This window comes from Saccoglossus kowalevskii, chromosome 4 (assembly GCF_978046115.1).
Source record: "Saccoglossus kowalevskii chromosome 4, keSacKowa6.1, whole genome shotgun sequence".
In the NCBI taxonomy this organism is placed as follows: Eukaryota; Metazoa; Hemichordata; class Enteropneusta; family Harrimaniidae; genus Saccoglossus; species Saccoglossus kowalevskii.
This window is the reverse complement of record NC_140644.1, coordinates 39,383,406-39,409,093: the sequence shown is the minus strand read 5'-3', so window position 1 is coordinate 39,409,093 and position 25,688 is coordinate 39,383,406. Positions and strand designations below refer to the sequence as shown.

At 35.9% G+C, this 25,688-nt stretch overlaps 1 protein-coding gene and 1 long non-coding RNA gene across 2 annotated transcripts; both read left to right on the top strand.

Annotated features, from left to right (window-relative positions):
- Positions 1-4,639: 4,639 nt before the first annotated feature.
- On the top strand, positions 4,640-24,132 carry LOC102808653 (uncharacterized). The gene is made up of 11 exons (XM_006821820.3): positions 4,640-4,668; positions 8,137-8,302; positions 8,652-8,778; positions 9,272-9,374; positions 10,835-10,937; positions 11,519-14,337; positions 14,504-14,741; positions 16,831-17,068; positions 17,181-17,347; positions 18,085-18,276; positions 20,565-24,132. Exons 1-11 carry the CDS (start codon positions 4,640-4,642, stop codon positions 20,748-20,750), a joined length of 4,368 nt encoding a protein of 1,455 aa, XP_006821883.2. The 3' UTR covers positions 20,751-24,132.
- LOC146747402 (uncharacterized) lies at positions 18,665-19,785 on the top strand. The gene is made up of 2 exons (XR_014929112.1): positions 18,665-19,155; positions 19,640-19,785. It is a non-coding gene; the product is annotated as an uncharacterized LOC146747402 (long non-coding RNA).
- Positions 24,133-25,688: the final 1,556 nt, after the last annotated feature.

The following is a 25,688-nucleotide window of genomic DNA, read 5'->3' as shown; positions in this document are numbered from 1 at the left end:
CATGATCTTAGAATTACGCACCACACAGTAACATGTAATGTTTAATTACACTATATATTTGTACTAGTTACACGGAACCCGATATGGTGATACGTCAAGATCGTATAAATACGCACTACACAGTAGCAAGTAAAGTTTAATTACACTATACTAGTTACACGGAACACAATGTGGTGATATGTCATGATTGTAAAATTACGCACCACACAGGAGCAAGTAATGTTTAAATACACTATACTAGTCACACCGAACACGATATGGTGATACGTCATGATGGTAGAATTACGCACCACACAATAGCAAGTAAAGTTTAATTACACTATACAAGTTACACGGAACACCATTTGGTGATAATTCATGATCGTGTTATTACGCACCACACAGTAACAAGTAATGTTTAATTACACTATACATTTGTACTAGTTACATGGAACACAATGTGGTGTTACGTCATGATTTTAGAATTACGCACCACACAGTAGCTAGTTATGTTTAATTACACTACACTAGTGATACGGAACACGATGTGGTGATACATCATGATTGTAGAATTACGCACCACACAGTAGCAAGTAATGATTAATTACACTATACTAGTTACAGGGAACACGATTTGATGATACATCATGATCGTATAATTACGCACCACACAGTAACAAGTAATGAATAATTACACTATACTAGTCACACCGATCACGATATGGTGATACGTCATGATGGTAGAATTACGCACCACACAGTAGCAAGTAATGTTTAATTACACTATACTAGCTACAGGGAACACGATTTGGTGATACATCATGATCGTACAATTACGCACCACACAGTAACAAGTAATGAATAATTACACTATACTAGTCACACCGAACACGATGTGGTGATATGTCATGGTGGTAGAATTACACATCACACAATAGCAAGTAATGTTTAATTACACTATACTAGTCACACCGAACACGATATGATGATACGTCATGATAAACAAGTAATGTTTAATTACACTATACATTTGTACTAGTTACACGGAACACGATATGGTGATATGTCAAGATAGTAGAACTACGCACCACACAGTAGCAAATAATGTTTAAATTACACTATAGTAGTTACACGGAACACGATGTAGTGATATGTCACGATGGTAGAATTACGCATCACACAGTAGCAAGTAATGTTTAATTACACTATATATACTAGTTACACGGAACACGATATGGTGATACGTCATGATGTTATAATTACGCCCCACACAGTAACAAGTAATGTTTAATTACACTATGCATTCCTACTAGTTACACGGAACACGATGTGGTGATACGTCATGATGGTAGAGTTACACATCACGCAGTAACAAGTAATGTTTAATTACACTGTACTAGTTACACGGAACACCATTTGATGATACGTCATGACCGTGTTATTACGCACCACACAGTAACAAGTAATGTTTAATCACACTATACATTTGTACTAGTTACATGGAACACGATGTGGTGTTACGTCATGATTGTATAATTACGCACCACACAGTAGCTAGTAATGTTTAATTACACTACACTAGTGACACGGAACACGATGTGGTGGTCCGTCATCATTGTAGAATTACGCACCACACAGTAGCAAGTAATGATTAATTACACTATACTAGTGACTCGGAACACGATGTGGTGATACGTCATGATCTTAGAATTACGCACCACACACTAGCATGAAATGTTTAATTACACTGTACTAGTTACACGGAACACGATGTGGTGATACGTCATGGTGGTAGAATTACGCACCACACAGTAGCAAGTAATGATTAATTACACTATACTAGTTACAGGGAACACGATTTGGTGATACATCATAATAGTAGAATTACGCACCACACAGTAGCAAGTAATGTTTAATTACACTATACTAGTTACAGGGAACACGATTTGATGATACATCATGATCGTACAATTACGCACCACACAGTAACAAGTAATGTTTAATTATACTATACTAGTCACACCGAACACGATATGGTGATACCTCATGATGGTAGAATTACGCATCACACAGTAGCAAGTAATGCTTAATTATACTATAATAGTGACCCGCAACACGATTTGGTGATACGTCATGATCGTATAATTACGCACCACGCAGTAAAAAGTAATGATTAATTATACTATACATGTGTACTAGTTACACGCAACCCGATATGGTGATACGTCGTGATGGTAGAATTAAGCACCACACAGTAGCAAGTAATGTTTAATTACACTGTACTAGTTAGACGGAACACGATGTGGTGATACGTCAAGATCGTATAAATACGCACCACACAGTAGCAAGTAAAGTTTAATTACACTATACTAGTTACACGGAACACAATGTGGTGATATGTCATGATTGTAAAATTACGCACCACACAGGAGCAAGTAATGTTTAATTACACTATACTAGTCACACCGAACACGATATGGTGATACGTCATGATGGTAGAATTACGCACCACACAATAGCAAGTAATGTTTAATTACACTATACAAGTTACACGGAACACCATTTGGTGATACGTCATGATCGTGTTATTACGCACCACAAAGTAACAAGTAATGTTTAATTACACTATACATTTGTACTAGTTACATGGAACACAATGTGGTGTTACGTCATGATTTTAGAATTACGCACCACACAGTAGCTAGTATTGTTTAATTACACTACACTAGTGATACGGAACACGATGTGGTGATGCATCATGATCGTATAATTACGCACCACACAGTAGCAAGTAATGCTTAATTACACTTGTACTAGTGACACGGAACACGATGTGGTGATACGTCATGATGGTAGAATTACGCACCACACACTAGCAAGAAATGTTTAATTACACTATACATTTGTACAAGTTACACGTAACCCGATATGGTGATACGTCATGATGGTAGAATTACGCACCACACAGTAGCAAGTAATGATTAATTACACTATACTAGTTACAGGGAACACGATTTGGTGATACATCATGATCGTATAATTACGCACCACACAGTAACAAGTAATGAATAATTACACTATACTAGTCACACCGAACACGATATGGTGATACGTCATGATGGTAGAATTACGCACCACACAGTAGCAAGTAATGTTTAATTACACTATACTAGTTACAGGGAACACGATTTGGTGATACATCATGATCGTACAATTACGCACCACACAGTAGCAAGTGATGTTTAATTGTACTATACTAGTTACACGGAACACGATGTGGTGATATGTCATGGTGGTAGAATTACACATCACACAATAGCAAGTAATGATTAATTACACTATACTAGTGACACGGAACACGATATGGTGATACGTCATGATGGTAGAATTACGCACCACACGGTAACAAGTAATGTTTAATTACACTATACTAGTTACACGGAACACGATTTGGTGATACGTCATGATCGTATAATTACGCACCACAAGGTAACAAGTAATGTTGAATTACACTATAATTTGTACTAGTTACACGGAACACGATATGGTGATATGTCATGATGGTAGAACTACGCACCACACAGTAACAAATAATGTTTAAATTACACTATACTAGTTACACGGAACACGATGTGGTGATATGTCACGATGGTAGAATTACGCATCACACAGTAGCAAGTAATGTTTAATTACACTATATATACTAGTTACACGGAACACGATATGTTGATACGTCATGATTTTAGAACTACGCACCACACAGTAGCAAATAATGTTTAATTAAACTATACTAGTTACATTGAACACGATATTGTGATACGTCATGATGTTATAATTACGCCCCACACAGTAACAAGTAATGTTTAATTACACTATATATACTTGTTACACGGAACACGATATGGTGATACTTCATGATGTTATAATTACGCCCCACACAGTAACAAGTAATGTTTAATTACACTATACATTCCTACTAGTTACACGGAACACGATGTGGTGATACGTCATGATGGTAGAGTTACACACCACGCAGGATCAAGTAATGTTTAATTACACTATTATACTAGTTACACGGAACACGATATTGTGATATTTCATGGTCGTAGAATTACGCACCACACAGTAGCAAGTAATGTTTGATTACTACAAACGTCATGCACCATGAAGTAATGAGTCGTGATTGTTCAGCAATGTTGATTACGTAGTCCATATCACGATGCAGTATTATGTGACAGCGATATATAACAAGGGCCAAACTTGATTATGGAAATCGTGCGGTCCAGATTCGACCCCTCCCTCATTCGCTAAATGGCAAAAGGGTTGGTCAAGAGTTTCCGTCTTTGAGGCCTTCCGAATGTATGTTTATAAAGTTTGTTGCTGTAATGCCATAATTCATTTATATGCAAAAGTGACGTCAACTTCGCTCACGTCATAATGATACGTCATGGAGTATATTGACAAGTGATGTTAATTTCATCATATCGTATCCCGCAATGCGATCATTTGACACCCTGCCAAGACGTAATTTACTCAGAATCAAACAATTTGTCAAAGCTTCAGCTAAACTTATTTATCAGTAGAGTGAGATATGATCGGGCTGTAGTGACGACGCGGCATTTACGCTAATATAACTTACAACACATCATATACATTAGCGATGGAAGGAAACAGTGTCAATAACATCAGGTAAGTTACTATTGATAGTTGCATCACTTTATGAGGAAGGAGTAAGTTTTTATATCAGGGTGACGTAAGGCTGAATAGGACACTCTAAGATACATAGCCTTTGTATGCAGTCAGTAATTGAAAACAATACAGGGACTGGTATTCGTCGCACTGGCGTAAGGTGATACTGCACGGTCAATAACATAGCTAGTTAAATTACCGTAAATAGTTCTCGTCTGTGGAATTTTACAACAGGCAACCTTGTAAGACCCTGTGATCATTATGTCTTGCTTGTAGCTCACACAAAATGTATTGACCATCACTACATGCAGACACATGTAGAAGTGGTGCGTTAGGTAGAGAATAGGGAGGGAATGGTCAGGAGAGAGAAAAATAGATTGGGTGGGGCAAGGGACAAGCAGCCAAAATGTCTTTCATGCAGATTTGTTTTATTGTATCAAGGCCTCTGTGCTTGTAATCTCATGTATTTTTTTAAAAGAGAATACCAGACGTTAAAATCAACGCACTGAGATCAATTGTTCTAGGGTATGCTTGCCTCGAACTTTTTTCTGAAAATTACTCAAGTTTGGTGGACACGCCTAAATACACATGTCGAAGATAATAAATTGAAAATCATCTAACACAACAAACATATGTCGTGTTCATTGGGAGGCACATAGTTGCCATTCAGATATCATAGCATATCAATGAGTGAATTCGCTGACCTTTCCACATTCCGAAGAGAAAAAATTGTATTAACGACAGCTGTATGATTTCATTCGGCTCAGACGAAACCAATTTTAGAGTTAGAACTAATTACGACAGACGTCTCATATATCTAATACATTCATCTTGCGAACTCAGCGGAATATTGTCAAGATTTTTTAATTTTTTAAATTTGTATGTGTACCAGGACGTAGATGTTTCACTGGCAGAATGTATAATAGAGTCGATCAAATAATATGATTATGTAAATGTGCATGCGTTGATGCACATTCAATCAGTTGCAGTGATGGTGTTGATCGTGGCGAGCGTGTCTGAAGTTTGAGGCAACGATGTTACGAGTTTTCTACCCCTATTTACTACACATAATGTGTTGCTCCGAGTAAATGATTCTACTACGACGTGCACATTCTCATACAATACATATCCATTTTTAGTTGTAACCATTCATGTTAGTCACTACGTTTCAAAATTCTACAAAATTTAATTGCACAAATGGTTTACAAATAGATCAACTGCGCAACAACAAATATTTTGAAAAAAAAGTGTGTTAAAAAATCGGTAATACACAAGCAATCGCTAAATATGCACTTTACCATTGATGCTGCCCACTCTCGCAGTGTTGGCAATAATGTTGTACCTACTTCAATAATGAATAAAAACAACATTATATAAATAAACATTGAGCAACTTAAACTATCATGGCCTAGCACTTGGCTAACAACAAATCAAGAAGCGTGGCAGAAAGTGATATATATTTGTCATCCAACTATAATCTGTAATTATACTGAACGAGCCCTTGTCAAGAAAAATCGCTATCGCCTTTCAAAAAATGAATTCTTAATAGACATATAATATTGCTGATTGAAGTAAATATATTCAGTACCATACATGTTGTATTACTTAACAGACGTCTAATAATATTGCTGATTGAAGTACATCTATTCAGTACCATACATGTTGTATTACTTAACAGACGTCTAATAACATTGCTGATTGAAGTACATATATTCAGTACCATACATGTTGTTTTTCTTAACAGACGTCTAATAATATTGCTGATTGAAGTACATATATTCAGTACCATACATGTTGTTTTTCTTAACAGACGTCTAATAATATTGCTGATTGAAGTACATATATTCAGTACCATACATGTTGTTTTTCTTAACAGACGTCTAATAATATTGCTGATTGAAGTACATATATTCAGTACCATACATGTTGTTTTTCTTAACAGCCGTCTAATAATATTGCTGATTGAAGTACATATATTTAGTACCATACATGTTGTTTTTATTAACAGACGTCTAATAATATTGCTGATTGAAGTACATGTATTCAGTACCATACATGTTGTTTTTATTAACAGACGTCTAATAATATTGCTGATTGAAGTACATATATTCAGTACCATACATGTTGTTTTTATTAACAGACGTCTAATAATATTGCTGATTGAAGTACATATATTCAGTACCATACATGTTGTATTACTTAACAGACGTCTAATAACATTGCTGATTGAAGTACATATATTCAGTACCATACATGTTGTTTTTCTTAACAGACGTCTAATAATATTGCTGATTGAAGTACATATATTCAGTACCATACATGTTGTTTTTCTTAACAGACGTCTAATAATATTGCTGATTGAAGTACATATATTCAGTACCATACATGTTGTTTTTCTTAACAGACGTCTAATAATATTGCTGATTGAAGTACATATATTCAGTACCATACATGTTGTTTTTCTTAACAGCCGTCTAATAATATTGCTGATTGAAGTACATATATTTAGTACCATACATGTTGTTTTTATTAACAGACGTCTAATAATATTGCTGATTGAAGTACATGTATTCAGTACCATACATGTTGTTTTTATTAACAGACGTCTAATAATATTGCTGATTGAAGTACATATATTCAGTACCATACATGTTGTTTTTATTAACAGACGTCTAATAATATTGCTGATTGAAGTACATATATTCAGTACCATACATGTTGTATTACTTAACAGACGTCTAATAACATTGCTGATTGAAGTACATATATTCAGTACCATACATGTTGTTTTTCTTAACAGACGTCTAATAATATTGCTGATTGAAGTACATATATTCAGTACCATACATGTTGTTTTTCTTAACAGACGTCTAATAATATTGCTGATTGAAGGACATGTATTCAGTACCATACATGTTGTATTTCTTAACAGACGTCTAATAATATTGCTGATTGAAGTACATATATTCAGTACCATACATGTTGTATTTCTTAACAGACGTCTAATAATATTGCTGATTGAAGTACATATATTCAGTACCATACATGTTTTATTTATTTATTAACAGACGTCTAATAATATTGCTGATTGAAGTACATATATTCAGTACCATACATGTTTTATTTATTAACAGCCGTCTAATAATATTGCTGATTGAAGTACATATATTCAGTACTATACATGTTGTTTTTCTTAACAGACGTCTAATAATATTGCTGATTGAAGTACATATATTCAGTACCATACATGTTTTATTTATTAACAGACGTCTAATAATATTGCTGATTGAAGTACATATATTCAGTACCATACATGTTGTTTTTCTTAACAGCCGTCTAATAATATTGCTGATTGAAGTACATATATTCAGTACCATACATGTTGTATTTATTTATTAACAGACGTCTAATAATATTGCTGATTGAAGTACATATATTCAGTACCATACATGTTGTTTTTCTTAACAGACGTCTAATAATATTGCTGATTGAAGTACATATATTCAGTACCATACATGTTGTTTACTGCAATGATATAAGATGTAATTCATATACAGTGAATGGGGGATCTACTCTACTTATTGATGTAAATTCATCAGAGTGGTTATATAATCTCCAGTCATCGAGTTACACGGTGAATAGTTATTTCACTTTTTGTATTATAATATTCGCATTTCCACTATTTTAACCTAACGCTAGTGCTGTATAAGATTTTATAAATGTATGTTGACTTGTATCTATTTATTTTGATTCAACACAGTTGGTTTGTTCACAATAACAAAAGTCATAAACTGTTAAAATAAGTGGGTCAATTGTATGTGCATCTCATAATTGATGCCACTCATGCCTACGTGGTTATTGTGCAATATTTTAATTGTCTTATCCCAATGCAACAACATTAGTTCATTGTGCTGCAATAACCACTTACCAATGAGTAATTTTTTTCCATTGTATTTTTGCCTGTCATTGTTAATCCACTACAGTTTGCCAGGATTGAAATCACTCCCGACACATCGGACAGTTTACATCAATCATTGGAAGTGGCATTATCCCCAGAACGCCACAGTCAGTATGAGAATCTATCAATAGGCTATAATTCACAAACTTCAAGTAAGTATTCAAAACACATCAATCAACAACGGCCTGCTTATAAAGAATATGCTATATAGTTTTATGCGTTTGCCTCAGAAGCCACGCAGACGATACATTTATTATGCCTCAACATGAACACATACAAAAGCGGGAAAACTAGTTAAAAATTGATGTGCGATTTAGATATTTTATAAAAGTTACTAAGCATGTTACTATAGCAACCTATACCTCATCTGAAAACTTAGATATAGGAAAATATATTAGTACATATGGTGTATGAATGTTTGTCTAAGGAATTACATGGCGGTCAATTTCTCTATTACTGACTATTCTGACTATTGAATCACTCACAGCGTAATCAATTAACATGGATATGCAGACAGGTTATGTAGTTTCAGACACGTGTGGGACGAAAGTAAATCAAATTGTTGAGTCTATAATATATATATGCAATTCAAATACAAGAATTTAATGAATGAAGTTAATGAATGAAGTTCCCTTTCGTTTTTAGATTTAATAATTTCAGGACAGGCGTCATCTTCCGTATACAGTCACATATTACAACGTGTACGGTACAACAATACAGCTGACCAGCCTAGTTTAACGACAAGAAGGTTAGTGAATAGATACAAGCTGTTAAAACGGATAAATATATATAGTGGGTGGTATTTCGCAATTGTTGTTATAAGAGTCAATTGAAAGTAGTTTGGTATTTCGGCCAATGACCTTTCATTCTGAATTGTTATTTAAAAAAACGATTACAAAATATCGCTTATTATATATCATAAGAAGGTTTTATGCATGCATGCGTATATATACTACAACGTCATCGTATATATATGAGTGTATTTCGAGGTAGAAATTTACACAGCTAAATAAAATTCTGGTGCCGTAAATGATTCAATGAAAATGATTAATGGTGATTTCCAATAACGTTCTTCTTTATTGTGGCGATTTTGAATTTCTCAAAATGATTACAAGTGATGTCCTTAATAGCATAAATTTAGTTTAGGTATCAGTTTAGTTTAGTTTTTTTCACAGAGCATAACTTCAAAAAAACATAAATTCGTCTGTCACTAGTGTTAAATACGAGCAACCTTACTCGATTATAGTGTATCGTTTATCTACACGAGAATGACATTTAATAATGGGCACATTGATTTTATTTTTTAGATACAATGTTGTATTGTTGTATTATTGTGTATGAAGTAGAATATGAGGATTAATAATTATTATAGAGCTACCCATTTAAGCAAGGAGCATTTCGACTAATATAGCTCTTTGATGCGATCCACGAAGAAAAATCAATTCGATGGTGTGCATCTGTGGTTTTCAGTCTGTGGTTAGTTTAATACACCAGAGCACCAATGCACCAGGTTTAATTTAATTAGACAGTGTTATTGAGATATCAGAGAATGACCTAATACAAACTTAAATAAGTAATATGCATGGGTTTCAACTCTAAACTAATGGTGTATGTGAATTACATTAATATATCTGTTTAATTACTAATTCATGTAAATAAGTTATGGTAAATAAGGATTTAGCCAAAGACTTATCAGGTTTGCAAATTATCCGCGAACACGGATGTACATGACGTATTTGTTAGCAATATTAACATATTTATGTAGATTCGTATAAAAAAAAACATAACGTTTCTAATAAAATCTACTAGCAAACTAATTTTCATTTAATAATAGTAATTGTTACAATATTCCGGGTAATAGATCGTGGTGGTGGGGATCTATTTGCTCCTTCTTCCATTGGAATGCATCACTATGATGGATCACTCAATTAGATGGGGTTAATTATATTTTGTACAATCTCGTACAGATTTGTTGGCCCACCTCCGCCCCTTAGTTCATCCTAAGTTTGTGACAATAGTATGTGTTCCAATGGATGATTGATCAACCTATCCTTATTTTTGCATTATAATCAATAATATATTATTTTATCTTCTACGTGATGGCATGTGTATATATTCGGTTGACTATACGTCTACATGCAGTGCTATGTATTGAACAAATCTTTTCTAGTCGAGTCCACCTTAAGATTGACTATGATTGCATTTCAGGATTGTGATATGTTTATATAGTGGCCAACACTCAGCGGAGCAGTATGTGTGTAATCTGACTATTAATGCAAATAAGGTTATGTCTACAGCAATACCATTGGAGGTAAGTCGTCACTCCACGGTGTCATTGTGACGTCACACAATGGTTATTCTCTTGATTCACTAATCGAGGAAATGATATGGCCGCACGCCAAGCCAAGAACTGTGTTTTGCAAGTACATACATTGCAACAATTTTACGAGTGAAGAAACCTTATAAGAAAAAACTTCTTCTGCCTTAGAGTATTTGAGGCATGAATATATGATGAATTTATATTTTGGCAATACTTTGTATACTTTATTTGACAGCATTGCGATGGAATTGATTGGATCTTTATTTCTGTAACAGTGTTTGAAATATTACAGTTATGCTCATACATTAGTATTATCTTGTTTCAATATTCATTATTGCACTGAATGTATGAGCCCATTATTACAGTGGACGTGTGATATATTAGTAAACACACACACACACACACACACACACACACACACATCCACACCCCCCCCCCACACACACACACATATAGTGCGTTAGGCACATAGGAGTCATTTAATACAGATTACACAATCGCGTATTGCATGTGACATTATTTATAGTCACGCGGTATTCCTAAATAATATTCCATGTCATCATTTCTTGCAGGACATATCGAATGCAACATTGAATAATAACTGCCTCTTATTCTCTCGTAAAAATATCTCTGTATCTGTCATAGAAGAATCACCGATAGGAACCGAAATCCTCTCGATGCGAACTGATGATCCCGACTCACACAACAATAAGATCCAGTATATCCTGCAATATTCCAGCAACTCAGACCTTTTTGACGTCGGATTCACAACAGGTGTAGTAAAAACCGCCGCCATTTTGGATAGAGAAGAAAATGCTGCGTACGACATTACTGTGATAGCAAATGATGCTGAGCGGGAATGTACATCGATAACCAATGTCCGTATTGTATTACTTGATATCAATGATAACTCTCCATATTTTGAAAATAGGCAATACATGGTATCGTTCGGCGAAGATTTTACACCAAGTTCAACTGTTATTCAAATAACAGCAACGGATTTGGATATTGGAGAAAATGGATCAGTGTCATACTATATGGAGCCGAATAATTATTTTGGCATCGACTCAACATCTGGGGTTGTTTCTTTATTATCAGCGGTTGATTTCGACACTTTAACAAGTAACCCATTAAAGTTCAATATATACGCAAAGGATCATGGGAGTATATCAAGAAAGTCTGTTGTGAAATTTGTTGCCCTGGTTTCTGACGTCAATGACAACGCTCCAACATTTGCCATGGACAAACACACGATTACAATCGATTCTGAGTTTCCAAAACTCCAACCGTTATGCAGATTGAACGTAACCGACTTAGATAGCGGTCATAACGCTATTGTCCACTTACGTTTGAGAAACGATTACAACATATTCGGCATATCGTATGAAAACGCCCTAATTTTGACACAAGATTCTGTTCTTGCCCTGGACCAATCAGCGATATTCAGACTAGAAATTGTTGCAGAGGATAACGGGAAACCCCCGCTCTCTACAATTGGTGTGTTCACTGTGATTATAGAAACAAACTCATCTAACAATTGCACGGTGGGTGACGACATTGCCACGGGGACATATAACTTTTTAGAGGGTCAACACAAGCTAGCGTTAAATGTTGACATGCGCTACCCAGATCACGTGGATTCAGCAACAGTGAGCATTGTACCGTGTCGAGGCTATGGCGTCATTCATGATTATATAATTGATGGTGGGGAAAGTGCAATTTGTTCAAGCGAAATAGATAAACTGGGAAAGGTTGCTACTTGCGGATTTACATCTCCAATTCTGGTTTCTGACAAGAATCGGGTATCAGTGAGCGACGTTTCCATAAAGTCCATCGATGGTAGAGACAGATTGACGTTCAATGGCGTCAATCAATACGCCATTTACAAAGGTGACGTCCCGAGATTGCCATCTCACAAACATTCGTCGTTGGTGGCGTTCTTGTGGTTCACGCCTAGAACATCGAATCCACAGGAAAACGAAACCAGTACGCTATTCTCCAAAATTTCATTCACTGCAAGTCTTCTTTATAGTTTGCAAATTGGCTACAACCAAACGTTATGTTTTCATTACAGAACACAGTCCGGGTTGAAAAGGGTTGTTTTTGGAAAAATCGGTCTGAATTTTGAAAAGCCAAATCAGTTAACTTTTATTTTGAATCGTGGTAGCAATTTTTCAGTGGAAATATACATAAATAGGCGATATCACGGTGTACAAGTGATCGAACAGCCATTAATTCAAAATGTCAACGGGTTCTTCTATATGGCAGCAACACCTACCACTGATATGAAGAGTTACTTCAAGGGTAGTATTGACACTTTGATTCTGAGTGAAGGACCACTAATTTCAGAGCATCTTAGATGCGTGTTAGCGTGCAGGGATTGGCTGCGCGTAGATCACATGACAACTGGCGAGATTGACGTAACATTCAATCAAGTCACTGGCGATCTAAGTCTTACGGGCGCTGGCAGCGATGGTCTGTACAGAGATATATTACATTCACTTGTTTATATAAATGTAGATACGATGATTCCATTTAGGTGCCGGGAAATTAGTACCACTATTACATCCCATAATATATCCCAACAAAACTTGGTGAGAATTGAGTTTTTACTGATGAACGACTTTGTTCCAGTGTTGCTAGTGAATGGTCATGAGCGGGCGCTGTTTACTGCTACGCATTACAATAAATATGACAATGTGTACGTGGTGAATACCACAGGAATGACATTAACGGATGAAGATGGTGGAGTTTGGCCATACACTTTAGAAGTTACAATGGAAACAGAACGTGATCCGCATGAATTTTTAAATGAGTCGAGGCCTGTGATTGGCTATTTATGCATACGCAATCTATCAGCTGAATTTCGTGAGAGTTACACGGGCGACGGGAAGTACAGTTTGTCTGGGTTGGTGCGAATCGACGCATTGCAAAATGAATTACATAAACTTGTATTTATTACCGACGTCATAGATGTCAGGATAATTTTCAAATTCGTGATCGTTGATGGCGTACACACAAGTTCTCCAGTTTACAGCGTCTTTGAAATATCATCGGAAAACATCATTCAAATTCAAACACTCACCGAAACTAATTACCCAGCTGTCAAGTTGAACGTTTCCTCCATTAATTTGTTTACATTATTTTTAGATATTGACTCCATGACGTCATTAGAATTATTTATTCGGGAAAGATTCGACGGAACCAGAGAGTTTCTCATTTGTAACAATGAGACTATTTGTTCGGACAATAACACGTCATCTTTATTGATGAAAAAACGAGATGGAAAAACTATGAATACACTCGAAATACTGAACGCGATCAATAATGTACGTTACTTCAATTACAAAATGAAAAATATTTATAAATACCAACCAAACTTGAAAACAAGGTGAGTACCGACTAATAATAAATACTGAAGGATAGTTACCGACGGACAATATGCATTTGTTATGGCTTTAATGCTAAAGTTAAAATAGCCATTGAGAAGATATCATAGAACAATATACATCCAATATTTATGTGTTTTATCGGGTAATTCACTTTTCTGTTTGTAGACGAATTGATGTGCGTTACCATGGTAATGCAAACGGAGAAAAGCAAACACGCACTGCGACTATTCTTATTAATCTGGAGGCCACCTGTAAAGGAGATATCAGCATCAGAAGTAACAACGCCCTCACCGATGCTGGAATCTGTAGCCAAATACTGTCGAGTGGCGGCCTAGAGGTCACGTGTGATGGACACCCAGCAAGTTGTGACGTCATGTCATTAAAATCGCTTGCAAATATTCAGGTATTGTGTTTGATTCCATGATTTCAAGACTGTGTGTGTGGTCAGTGTGAGGCTCTTTCCGATGAGTGCACAGTTATGCTGGTAACAATACTGTTAGAATATTGAGTCACGTGTTATCTTTGAAATTAAAAGGCGGTGGTCGTCGCACCGCGTCCTGTTCGATATGGGACTCATAGCGACGTACACAACGCGTGTAAAATACATTGTTTATTTACATGAAATTCGAACACGCGCTGCGCGACGACCACCGCGCTTTCGCTTAAAAAACATCTCATGTTAGGCATGTAAGGTATCTAAGCTTACATATAGCTACTACCCCTGGTTATGTTCATATCAAACTATAAATGTTATAATATAGACGTCCTCATATTTGCCGACTGTTTTCCCACTGGTTACCCGTATATTGGTTAGGTGTCAGTGCTGTGGAGTTCCAGAGATAAGTTGCATAGCCCCACGAAGTACACTCAGAGTGTACGCCACAACGTGCGCGGTATATATATATATGTATATAGCGACTATGTCGGTATCCGCGGAAATAGGTGCTACTGCAGTTTTTAATAAGACTGGCTCAGCGCCGGAATATCTTTCGTCTTTGCGAAGTTCACGTGTGTTGGAGTAGGAGGTTGATTTTGCACAGCAGCGGGTTGGGTTTTGCCTGGTGTCCAATTGTTGATAGTGCAAAGCGAAGTATGGTGTTTACGTACACATATTAAACGTTAGACTGTTCCAAGTCGTTTGTTTTTATCCGTAACTACAATGCAATCGTTATGATAATGCGGTCCTTTACAGTAGGCACAATTTCTCGTTTTACTGAGGCTCGGGCGCTGTGATTAACGTGTGAATGGCTTAACGTTTGTCTTGGTACCCGTGTAGAATGCGGCGGCGGTGCTTACAAGTGGAATTTCGTCCTGGCTTTCGTCGATTGCGTACCCGGCTTGTATTGCTACGATTTCTTTTAACAAAGCTTTGCGTAGGCCGGGAAGTGTCCATTCATTATCACCATGGTCCCGTGCCATTTGTTTACGAACGTTCCCAGAAAGTTTCTCCATAATGAGAGGCGTAAGCAAATCACCAAAGGAGTTCTCCGCTTTCCCTAACGCTTCCAGTCCTCGTATACTACTCTCTAAATTGTCGTAAAAGGTACGAAGACTATCTCGGGTATTTATCGGTTTTGGTAACTCGCACAATGATGACTTCATATACGCAGAGGTAATTTTGTGTTCTTGGCCGTATCGTTTACGTAAAAGTTCGAGTGCATGCGTATAATTATCATTACTTAACTGTAATCTTTCAATTGTCAGTGCGGCTTCACCGGACAGTTTGGCGCAAAGATATTGGAACTTCTGAACCGCACCAAGATGTATATTGTTGTCAAAATTCTTCCATTTCATAACATCGCCGCTGAACATCGGAAGTTCGAGTTTCGGTAGGTTAACGGAGGAAGAATTTGTTGTCACGCAACATGTTCTCGAGTATTTCGTTGGCGGGCGATATCTGGCGTATTTCTCTCGACGAATCTGCAAATTTGGAATTTCTTGGCAAATATATCGTCGGTATAATCTTCAGTTTCAGCTATGACTGCATGTATTTCGCTTCTATCTGCTTTATCAGCAATCAGGGCGTCGAGTCCTTTTATCGTGTCAAACTTTTCAAGAATTCGTTTCTTTAGCATGATGAGTTCCTAGAACTGATTTGGGTCTTTGGCATTGAACGTAGTCATAATATTTTGAGCTCGGGCGAGCAGTGTCGTCATCCTTCCGCGATGAGCAGTCCGTGCATCCATCGTAATTGTCTGCTGAATAACTTGTTCTTCCGAATCGGTCATCCTGGTCCCGGCACCAAAAAATGTGGGGTATAGGTTCTTTTACAGAATCAGATAACAAGTCAGTTACTACATGTTGAAAAGGACGACTACTTTATTGTGTGGTCTAAACACTACTGCCCCATGTTAGCGTTGACTCACACGTGAGACAAGTTTACATTCTTGCGGGCAATCTCAAGTTACACTAACGTGATAGGCTATAAACTATAGTGACGTAATGTAAGATAAAATATGCTAATCACAGAAATCTGTTCCCAACATATTCAGGTAGTACGCAATGAATTATCAATAGTCAAAGTGCCCACACTAAGGAGTCTGCAGGGATTACAAAACATTCACCATATCGGTAATCTACGCATTTGGAGAAATGAAAATCTGGCAACAACTGTTAGTCTTGGTGGTCGCCATGGAGATGAGAATTTGAGATGGATAGAAAGTATTGATATCAGAAACAATCCCTCTTTGCTAGATGTTGCTATTTTACGTGATGTTACGCATATTAAAGGTAATTAAATAACCATTGTTTACACAACACGCACATATTTATGCAATGTATTATTTATACAGCATGTACACATTATTTATACTACGTCCACACATTTAATTGTTCATTCTAGGTAATCTTCGTGTGGAACGGAATATAAAATTGAGAAATTTAACAGAGTTCCGTAATCTCACTCGAGTTGATGGAGACGTGTACCTGTTATCAATGCTCGTTCAAACGTTGGACGATATGTCAAGTTTACGAGTTATTGGCGGCTCTCTTTACATTGTCGGTAATAAGGTATGTATCACCTGATATTTCATCAATGTCATTAAGTTTGATTAAGCATTAGTGCATCATAATAAAGCACCAATGCAAACACCAATTCGTTTTGCGCATGCGTAACCCAAAAAGCAGCAGGCGAGGGTAAAACAAAAATATAAAATATCAAGAGAAACAATAGACATGCAACCCCGAAAGAAGTCAGTAGCATAATTGAAACGGTTTTTAATAAATGGCGGAGTGGGAATGGGTCGGTACAAAAAGACTTATATAAATAATAAGAATGTTGAGAAACGTGGATTACCAGTTGAACAAATGATTTTTGCAGAGAAAATGTACTGGAAAGAAGATAGTACGTGTTTGTTTCGCTGAGTAAATATGACGTGTTTTTCAGATTTCAAGTACCCTATGAAATATTACGTTATAGCCAAAGATATATTGCATATTTATTTTTCTTGCTTAGACAGAATACTGTGCACATTTTCAGAGGCTGACGAGTTTAAAGATTATGGTACTTTTATTTGAGGGGATTTTTTGCGCTACGAGTTGGAAACACTGATAAGCGGTGTACTGTGACGTGTGGAACATTCGAAATCTGTTCTATCTTCTGGTTTGTAGACAAGTGCAAAAACAATAAACGCACTAACTTACGCTATCGATTCGGGAATCGGGATTGCGCTAATATTGATAATTAGAACATTTGAGAATGATCATCATTAAAATTGTTTTCACTGATATATATCGCTTTATTACAGGAATTGCTCCATCTATCGGGACTTGACAATCTCGAATTTATTGGAGGAAATATTCTACTCCTTTACAATGAACAGCTACAACACATTGATGCATTAATGAGATTGGGTCACGTGGGTGGACGAGTTTACATACAGGGAAACATGCAACTATGCTACTTCCTCAATGAAACCATTTCAACTAATACATTTCAGGTAGTTTGGGTATCGTAGTTTCATTCTGTCACAGAACTTTTAAATTTGTGTACTCTTTTCAAACATTCAAAAAAACAGATGTAAAAATCAGTCCACGTCAACGTCCTGTGCAACACATGTTAGTCTACGCCCAATCAACATCCTTCGCAATTAAAGTCAACCAAGATCGTCTTGAGCGTCCTGTACAATGCAGTTCCTTTGTATCCTTCCCCAAGCCCTCCAATTCAATAGTATATGCCCCCTCAAGATAACTATAGGCGTCCTTAGGAGCTACATATACAATTACATTGGGGAGTGCTGGTGGGTAGTGGTAGGTTTGGTGTTAGGGGTGATGGGGGTACAAAGGGAAATCTTTCCCAATACAAGTCAGCCCACATCAATGTTCTGTACAGTACAGGTACTCATGAACAATGCATGTGAGTCCTCATGAACATTCCTTGTGCAAACGAGGTCAGTTCAGATCAACATCCCGTACAAATCACACCTTAGCGGAAGAATACCCATCGTTTTGGAATTCCATGGGACCATTAACTGCAATCTGATTAAAATCTGATGTAGTGTACGGGCTTTAATTATTTTGGCTATAAACTTATTTTAATTTAATTTTTTATTACTTTTGTTATTGATGCCCTTTTATTTCATTATTTTACTTTGATTTTGATTTTGTGATTTTTTTTAATTCCGCCCTACCTACATCTGACCCGATGCCTATGTAACGAGATTTCAACGAGACCCACTATCGACGATTTTAGTCAACGAATCATAGACCTCCTTCTATAGCGCACATGATGACGTCACCGGGCAGAGTCAGGTGGCAAACACTCAAATAAAATGGCGGATTATACCGACGTTAGCGACCGTGAATAACACGGCTTTTCGGTAAGTTTATCATTGTCAAACGAAAGTCGTTTTTATGTTAATATTGTGGCTCGAATGGTTCGACTTTAGATCGTTATTTCGCATAGTTATTCTCGGAGTGACGATTTTGTTTCCACCGGTTCGACCGAACACCAGTGTCTTTTTCCAGTCGCCTGCCCTGGAGACGGCTGATGTTTTGTTGACGATCGGGCCAAAATCGTCTACGGTATTGAAGCTGTAAATATTCATCAAATTTTATCAACATTTTGTACATTATACGATAACTCTTTATTAAAGTAATTGAGCTGATTTGGGCTGGAATAAAATATTTTTTATTTGGAACACATCGCAATTGATCAGGAAATATTTGTTTGCTCCAATTTTCTGCGTCGATGCCGTTGGCCGGTGACCGTTATACAATTTAAAATCAGTTTGCATTGTTTACTATAGCTGTTTACAGTGTTCTAATCATTACGATTTACTTATTTTTTTGCTTCCATTCTAGATAATTATGCTCAGTGATGTAAAATTGAAGCGATGACTGAATGAACGAACTTTGGCTGGCGAAGATGTATCTAGAAATATTCAATGTAATGACAAAAATTGTAAAATGCAGTGGAATTTCTTTTGTAAATAAAAATATACTAGCAATTTTCTATTAATGCTTTATTCAAGTGGGCAAAATATAATGTACAGAAAGATTGCCCGTATACACTGAAAAGTAAGCAACCGACAGCCTGTATAAAAGGGGGGCTGTGATTGGCTGTTACTTACGCGAGATTTGAACGGGACTTACATAGGCGTCGGATCAGATGTAGGTAGGGCGGAATTAAAAAAAAAATCAAAGTTAAATAATAAAATAAAAGGGCATTAATAACAAATATAATAAAAATCAGTTTATAGCCAAAATAATTAAAGCCCGTACACTACATCAGATTTTAATCAGATTGCATTAACTGTGGCATTGTTCATTGTTCCGTCGAATGAATATTAGTTTGTTCACTGCAAAACATAAATAATATTATTATATAACTGGCACCGTAAACAATTGAATTCATCTGTCTTTTAAACGCTGTACGGACGTGTTCGAATGTGTCGGTTGTCTTCCTTATTCATAAATATACGTCATGTTTACGTAACATTCGAATAAGTTGTTTTGTTTACGGACACTGCAACAATGTAGCGCATGACATATATAATCACGTGACGAATATTTTCGCTGGCATTTTGGGCTACTATATCTCACAACAATATAAATACACACAGTGAAAGATATTAATTGTATATTAATAAGACTTCATATGAATGCTGCAAAATATGCTCTCCGACTGCACGGGATCGCATCGATCACCATACTGCTTACTTTGTGGTATCTCGTAATAAGCTCATATTACATTGTGTATATCAACACTTATTCTCTGTTTTACTAGGATCGATTGTCTCGAGGCTTTGAATGGGAAGATTTCGTTGAAATATTACAGACGTGCCCTATAAGAAAGTGCGCCACCAACCCATGTCAGCATCTGTCATATTGCCAAGATACGCGGTATGGATATTCGTGTACATGTCAATCAGATAAACACCATGGCAACAGTTGTGAATATATAAACGAGTGAGTACAGTGTACATGGACTAATGACGGCGGATCCATGCGTCAACAATTTTTGCAGTCGTCGGTTCAATGCTTTCTGAGATCACTTTAATACGTTTCAGTAATCGAACATTTTATCATATCGTCACTTTCTTCGCTGTACCTGATAGCGACCACAAGAAAGCTGTTGTAAAAACACCTAAATTGAGTAGCTTACAGATGCACCAATCAGCGTGGATTCCTTCCATTAAAGCGGACCAATGAATCTACTTGTCAAACAAGCTCTGATTGGTCATGTTCTTTCATGACGTATATCTTGAGAATATGTAAATCATATTGCCGATACAGGCCTTGTCGCCGCCGAGTATGTTTGGAGTGTGCGGGATAATGCCATGGCGAGAGAGATGATTAACCCATGGTGCGTCGAACCCATCAGTGTATGCAATACGAAAATACAATGCAAAGAGAAGTGACGTCATGAATCTGCCCATACTCACATATTGCAACAATCACATGTACACAACTAAATAGTTTATTATAATGGCGCCCTGTGATGCTGTTTTTCTCATATCGTTTGTTTATGCGGGCACAGCACAGCCATGTTATATGTCAACATTATTTTTTCAACTACTGTCAGACAATCGGTCACGTGCTGTAAAGCCTGTGGTCACGTGCTGTAATACTATTTGCATATTTGGGTACTGTAAAATGACTCATTTTCACTGGGTTTAAATGTTGCTGATTTACCATCATTTCAGGCATATTCAGTGGGTTTTAAATTCACGGTTTTGTCAGTTAGATAATGTGTTCTACGTATGTTAAATTTGACATATTCACTGGGTTTTAATTTAGCGCATTTTCCAGTCAGCGAAATAACTTGAAACAAAATTAAAACCCAGTGAATAATTTATCCTTTTACAGTATGTATCTGTAACGTCATTGTCGAGACATTTGTTGTTTTGCGGTAGTGTCTGGAAAAATGCTTCACATAATAAAATATATTGCATAACAAAATATAGTTTCGTGCTAGAATATTGGTGACGTTGTGTAAACTAATACATGCAATATAATAAACCATTTTCAGTGTAAAATATCATAGAAACGTGATTTTATTCGTACAAATATCTAAAATAATATTTGTAATAAAACATAAAATAAGCCGTCGTGTGTACAGCCAATAATCACTAAATTATAAATTGGATTTAGAATTATGTAGCATGGAAACGTTAGGATACATAAATTACTATTCGTTTTTTTTTTAATTTTGTCCAAACTAGCTAATTCAATTATGTTTTAATTTTCAAAATTAGAATGGCCAGGAACGTACATCGACTGAAATTTGACAAACCCCAATCACACTCTGGTGAATATTACTGCTTTATATTGTGGCAGAATCTACGCATAAATCGTGAACAAAAATATGAAAATGGGTTTGAGAGTATTTTATGTTCAAATTAACATATATTGAGGAGTAAATAACATTATGTTATTTCGTACAAAACTGTGTGTGTCAATATGATGCCAAAATTAAGATTTCAAAATTGTCTTTAAGCAACTTATAAAACTGATATTTTAAATATATTTCAAACATCATGACAGTCGCGATATATGAATGCTTCACACTACGTTAAATGCAAAATAAAATACGCCATTATTATTATATAGTATAATGCAGTTTGGACAAATTGTTGGTATTTTCATTTATGATTCAACTTGGATTTGATTTGTTAATGTCCTCCTCTACTTCTGAATTCTGATTACACATTGTTCACAAACACATTGACGTCATCGATATCAACTCAGTTTCCAGGAGCATAGAAACAACGTTCACACCGTTATACTCATATATAGTAATACTTCTAGCTCTAGTTAACTACTATTAAATTTGAACACATGGAATAGCATAATTTCATACTGTTGTTTATAATTATCAAAAAACAGAATGTTGTGATTATCGAGAAATTTAATGATACGACCAACAATGTTACCATAGGCATGATTGAGATAGACTACTGTATTATTTGTAAGATATATAGAAGATAATATTTGGTAATCGTAGTCCTAAATAACTATTAAAAATAGTAAAAATAGTATTTGTAACATGTTTTGTTTACTCAATGCACTCCAACTATCTTAGGGTAGAATGCTTTATTTTTACATTTTTGATATATCATGAGATACGGTCACCGCACTCAGTTCAATCAATAAAATACAGTGAAAATAGCATCATTATGTTTTACAATGGGTTTTACCATGTTTCCATGGCAAGAATATATCTCAAAATGTCACGGGTGACATACAGTGAGAAAAAAAAACAGCGTTGATGTATAGAATTATTGAAAAATTGACAATGTTTTTAGATTTTTTTAACAAGGAAGTGAGTTCTTGTCATTGTGGTATATAAGAAATTACTGCTAAAATGGCATTCCATTCCTATTATTTTACCGTTTTTCTCAAAATCAAGATTGAAAGTGAATCAACAATGTCAACATACCGTTGACTAATACTAAAACGATTAATTGCAGATAGATTTTGACACGAATAATGTCACTGCTATATATCTTAAAATATGCTCAGAAAGCATTCTATTTCCCTATTTGGAAACGCTAATTCGTGTCTCAATAAACAATTAAAGACAATGACCAATATTATAAATACCATGAACAAATAAACAAGTCACCGTGACTGTCATGTCAACCAACCAACACCGTTCTGTACACATGCAGTAGTGGGGGAATACGCCCACAGATATTCTACATTAAAAATATTCTCATTATAGCGTTCATAATACCGAAAATAGCAAAATATAAAAGGAAGCAGAGCATCATATGTATTTTCTAGTTACCTCCAAAATGATGAGTGAGTAAGCCACTTTAAAATCCCCTTCCACCGACCTTTCAAGATACAAATTCTACAACAATTTATAATGTAAAATGCTGTAGCGTGGGTGTGTTTGAAGACTATTTTTGGTTTCTGTCACTGTTAAAGTGGAAATTTTGTTTATGTTTTAGCTTAACCTGAGAAGGACGGGCAGTGACACAAAATGTTTCAGATAACTCGCTGTTTTAAAGGAGTGTTACTTATCCGTGAACCTTGCTGGTACGTGAATAAAATGCTGTGTTCTTTGGTGGAAAGTCAGTTGGGATGTGAATGACTTTAAAATGGCATTGCCTTTAAAATCAAAATTTTAAACAATGTATTCAAGTTGTAACCAAAATTGTGCTCATGTGTTTATAGATCAAATATCTGTGACCGACAATAATAATTAAATTTAATACGACCATGGCAATGACCACTCACAGTAATGACAATGAAAGTGACCAGGCTGCAATTATAATAAATTAATTTGTTTAAATCCGTTTTCCGCTGTTTTTGTTTTCGTTCTAATAAATCTATTCACACCCGCCTATGATTATATGCATTACTTTTATTGACTCCATGAATTACATCTTGCCACATCTAATGATCAACAAAATTGATGAAAAATGTCAATTAATTGAGATTTGGCCGAAATGTTGGTGGTAATATGACCGTACTGATTGCATATAAAGAAAATATAACTAGAAACAAAGTCGATTGTTAGATTCAGATTTGATAGTGAAAATTTCGACTTTTTCAGTAAATTTGCGGTCTAACTCTTGAGTATTTATCGCCCACTCATATCACTTTAATGGGCTTTTATTATTTTGAATAAAGAGATTCCTATGAGCATCAGTAACGAATCTACAACTCTATTGTGAGTGGCTTTCAGGCTTTCCTATTGTGACCAAAGCCTTTAGAAGTCTACTACAGCAACTGGTCGTCTGTTTTTCTCAAATCCCACGAGAGTGATTGTTTAAATTGCCTTTAAATGACGAACTGTCGTGATTACACAATTCCAACTCTCGAAGCTCCCATCTGCCGGTGAATGTATGGCATCGTATTAACGGTTAAATTTATAGCCAAAGACACTTTTTCAAGTTGCGGCCGATACTAATCAAACATCATACTAAAACGAAATACTCATCGATATCATTTTAGATATCGATTTTGATTATCTCATAAAAATACACACCATGCCCATGGAATAATTCGTCACATGACCTTATAGTTAGTGATCAATATTTGTATCACATTTTATTATGAAATTAGTAGTCAATGTGTATTTTACGTGACAATATAGAATTAGTCAGTTTGCTATAACAAGTACAAAACTAAGGTAGACGAATTTTATCCCCGTGGTCAATATTCGTATCACGTGACAATATAGAATTGACGAAAAACAGTCAGTATTTGGATCACGTGATTTGCGTTACGGCTGAAGTGGTGATGTCATCATCGTTGTCTTTTAACGCAGTATTTGTAGTGAATTATAGTGGTGAAGGTCGCCGCTGTCGTGTTGTGTTGTAACCCACTATTCACGGTGTTGTGTTGTAACCTACTATTTGCGCTAAAACTGCTAAAGCAAGAATGTTGATAATCACTGTTGTTGTGTTGCCACGCATTGTTTGCTGTGATGGTGGTGTGGTAATGGTCACAGCCGTCATGTGGTAACTGAGTAGACGCTGTGATGATAGAGTGGTGAAGGTCGTCCGGCGTTTTGTAACTCTCTATTGACTGTGCGATGCGCTAGTCGGAATATTGGTGTTCATCGATGGGCTTTGTGTTTCACTAACGCAGCAGCACTCTATAAACATCGAACGTTGTATAAACAGCACAATCTGTTAGGTTTTGTGACGGCGAATTATTAAGTATATGACATTGTAAAATATAAAATTTGATGCAAACATAAATTCATTTTTTAGTAATCCACTTGGCAAATTGTCGTTTATAAATCATCATATCAAATTTTACTTTTAATTCGTGCCATGCTTTACAAAAAGTAAGATCGGATACTGCAAACACTATACCACTTTGGTATGACTTGCTTTAGTTGATTTATACTTAGCTATTGCAGCACGTGGCCCATTATGATATAGTCGGA

What these genes read in the sequence shown, in the direction of transcription:
- LOC102808653 (XM_006821820.3), top strand. Translation starts at nt 4,640, where the DNA reads ATGGAAGGAAACAGTGTCAATAACATCAG. An exon ending in CTATAATTCACAAACTTCAA is followed by an intron (nt 8,779 to 9,271) that starts GTAAGTATTCAA and finishes TTTCGTTTTTAG; the next exon opens with ATTTAATAATTTCAGGACAG. An exon ending in TGATGTTACGCATATTAAAG is followed by an intron (nt 17,069 to 17,180) that starts GTAATTAAATAA and finishes TGTTCATTCTAG; the next exon opens with GTAATCTTCGTGTGGAACGG.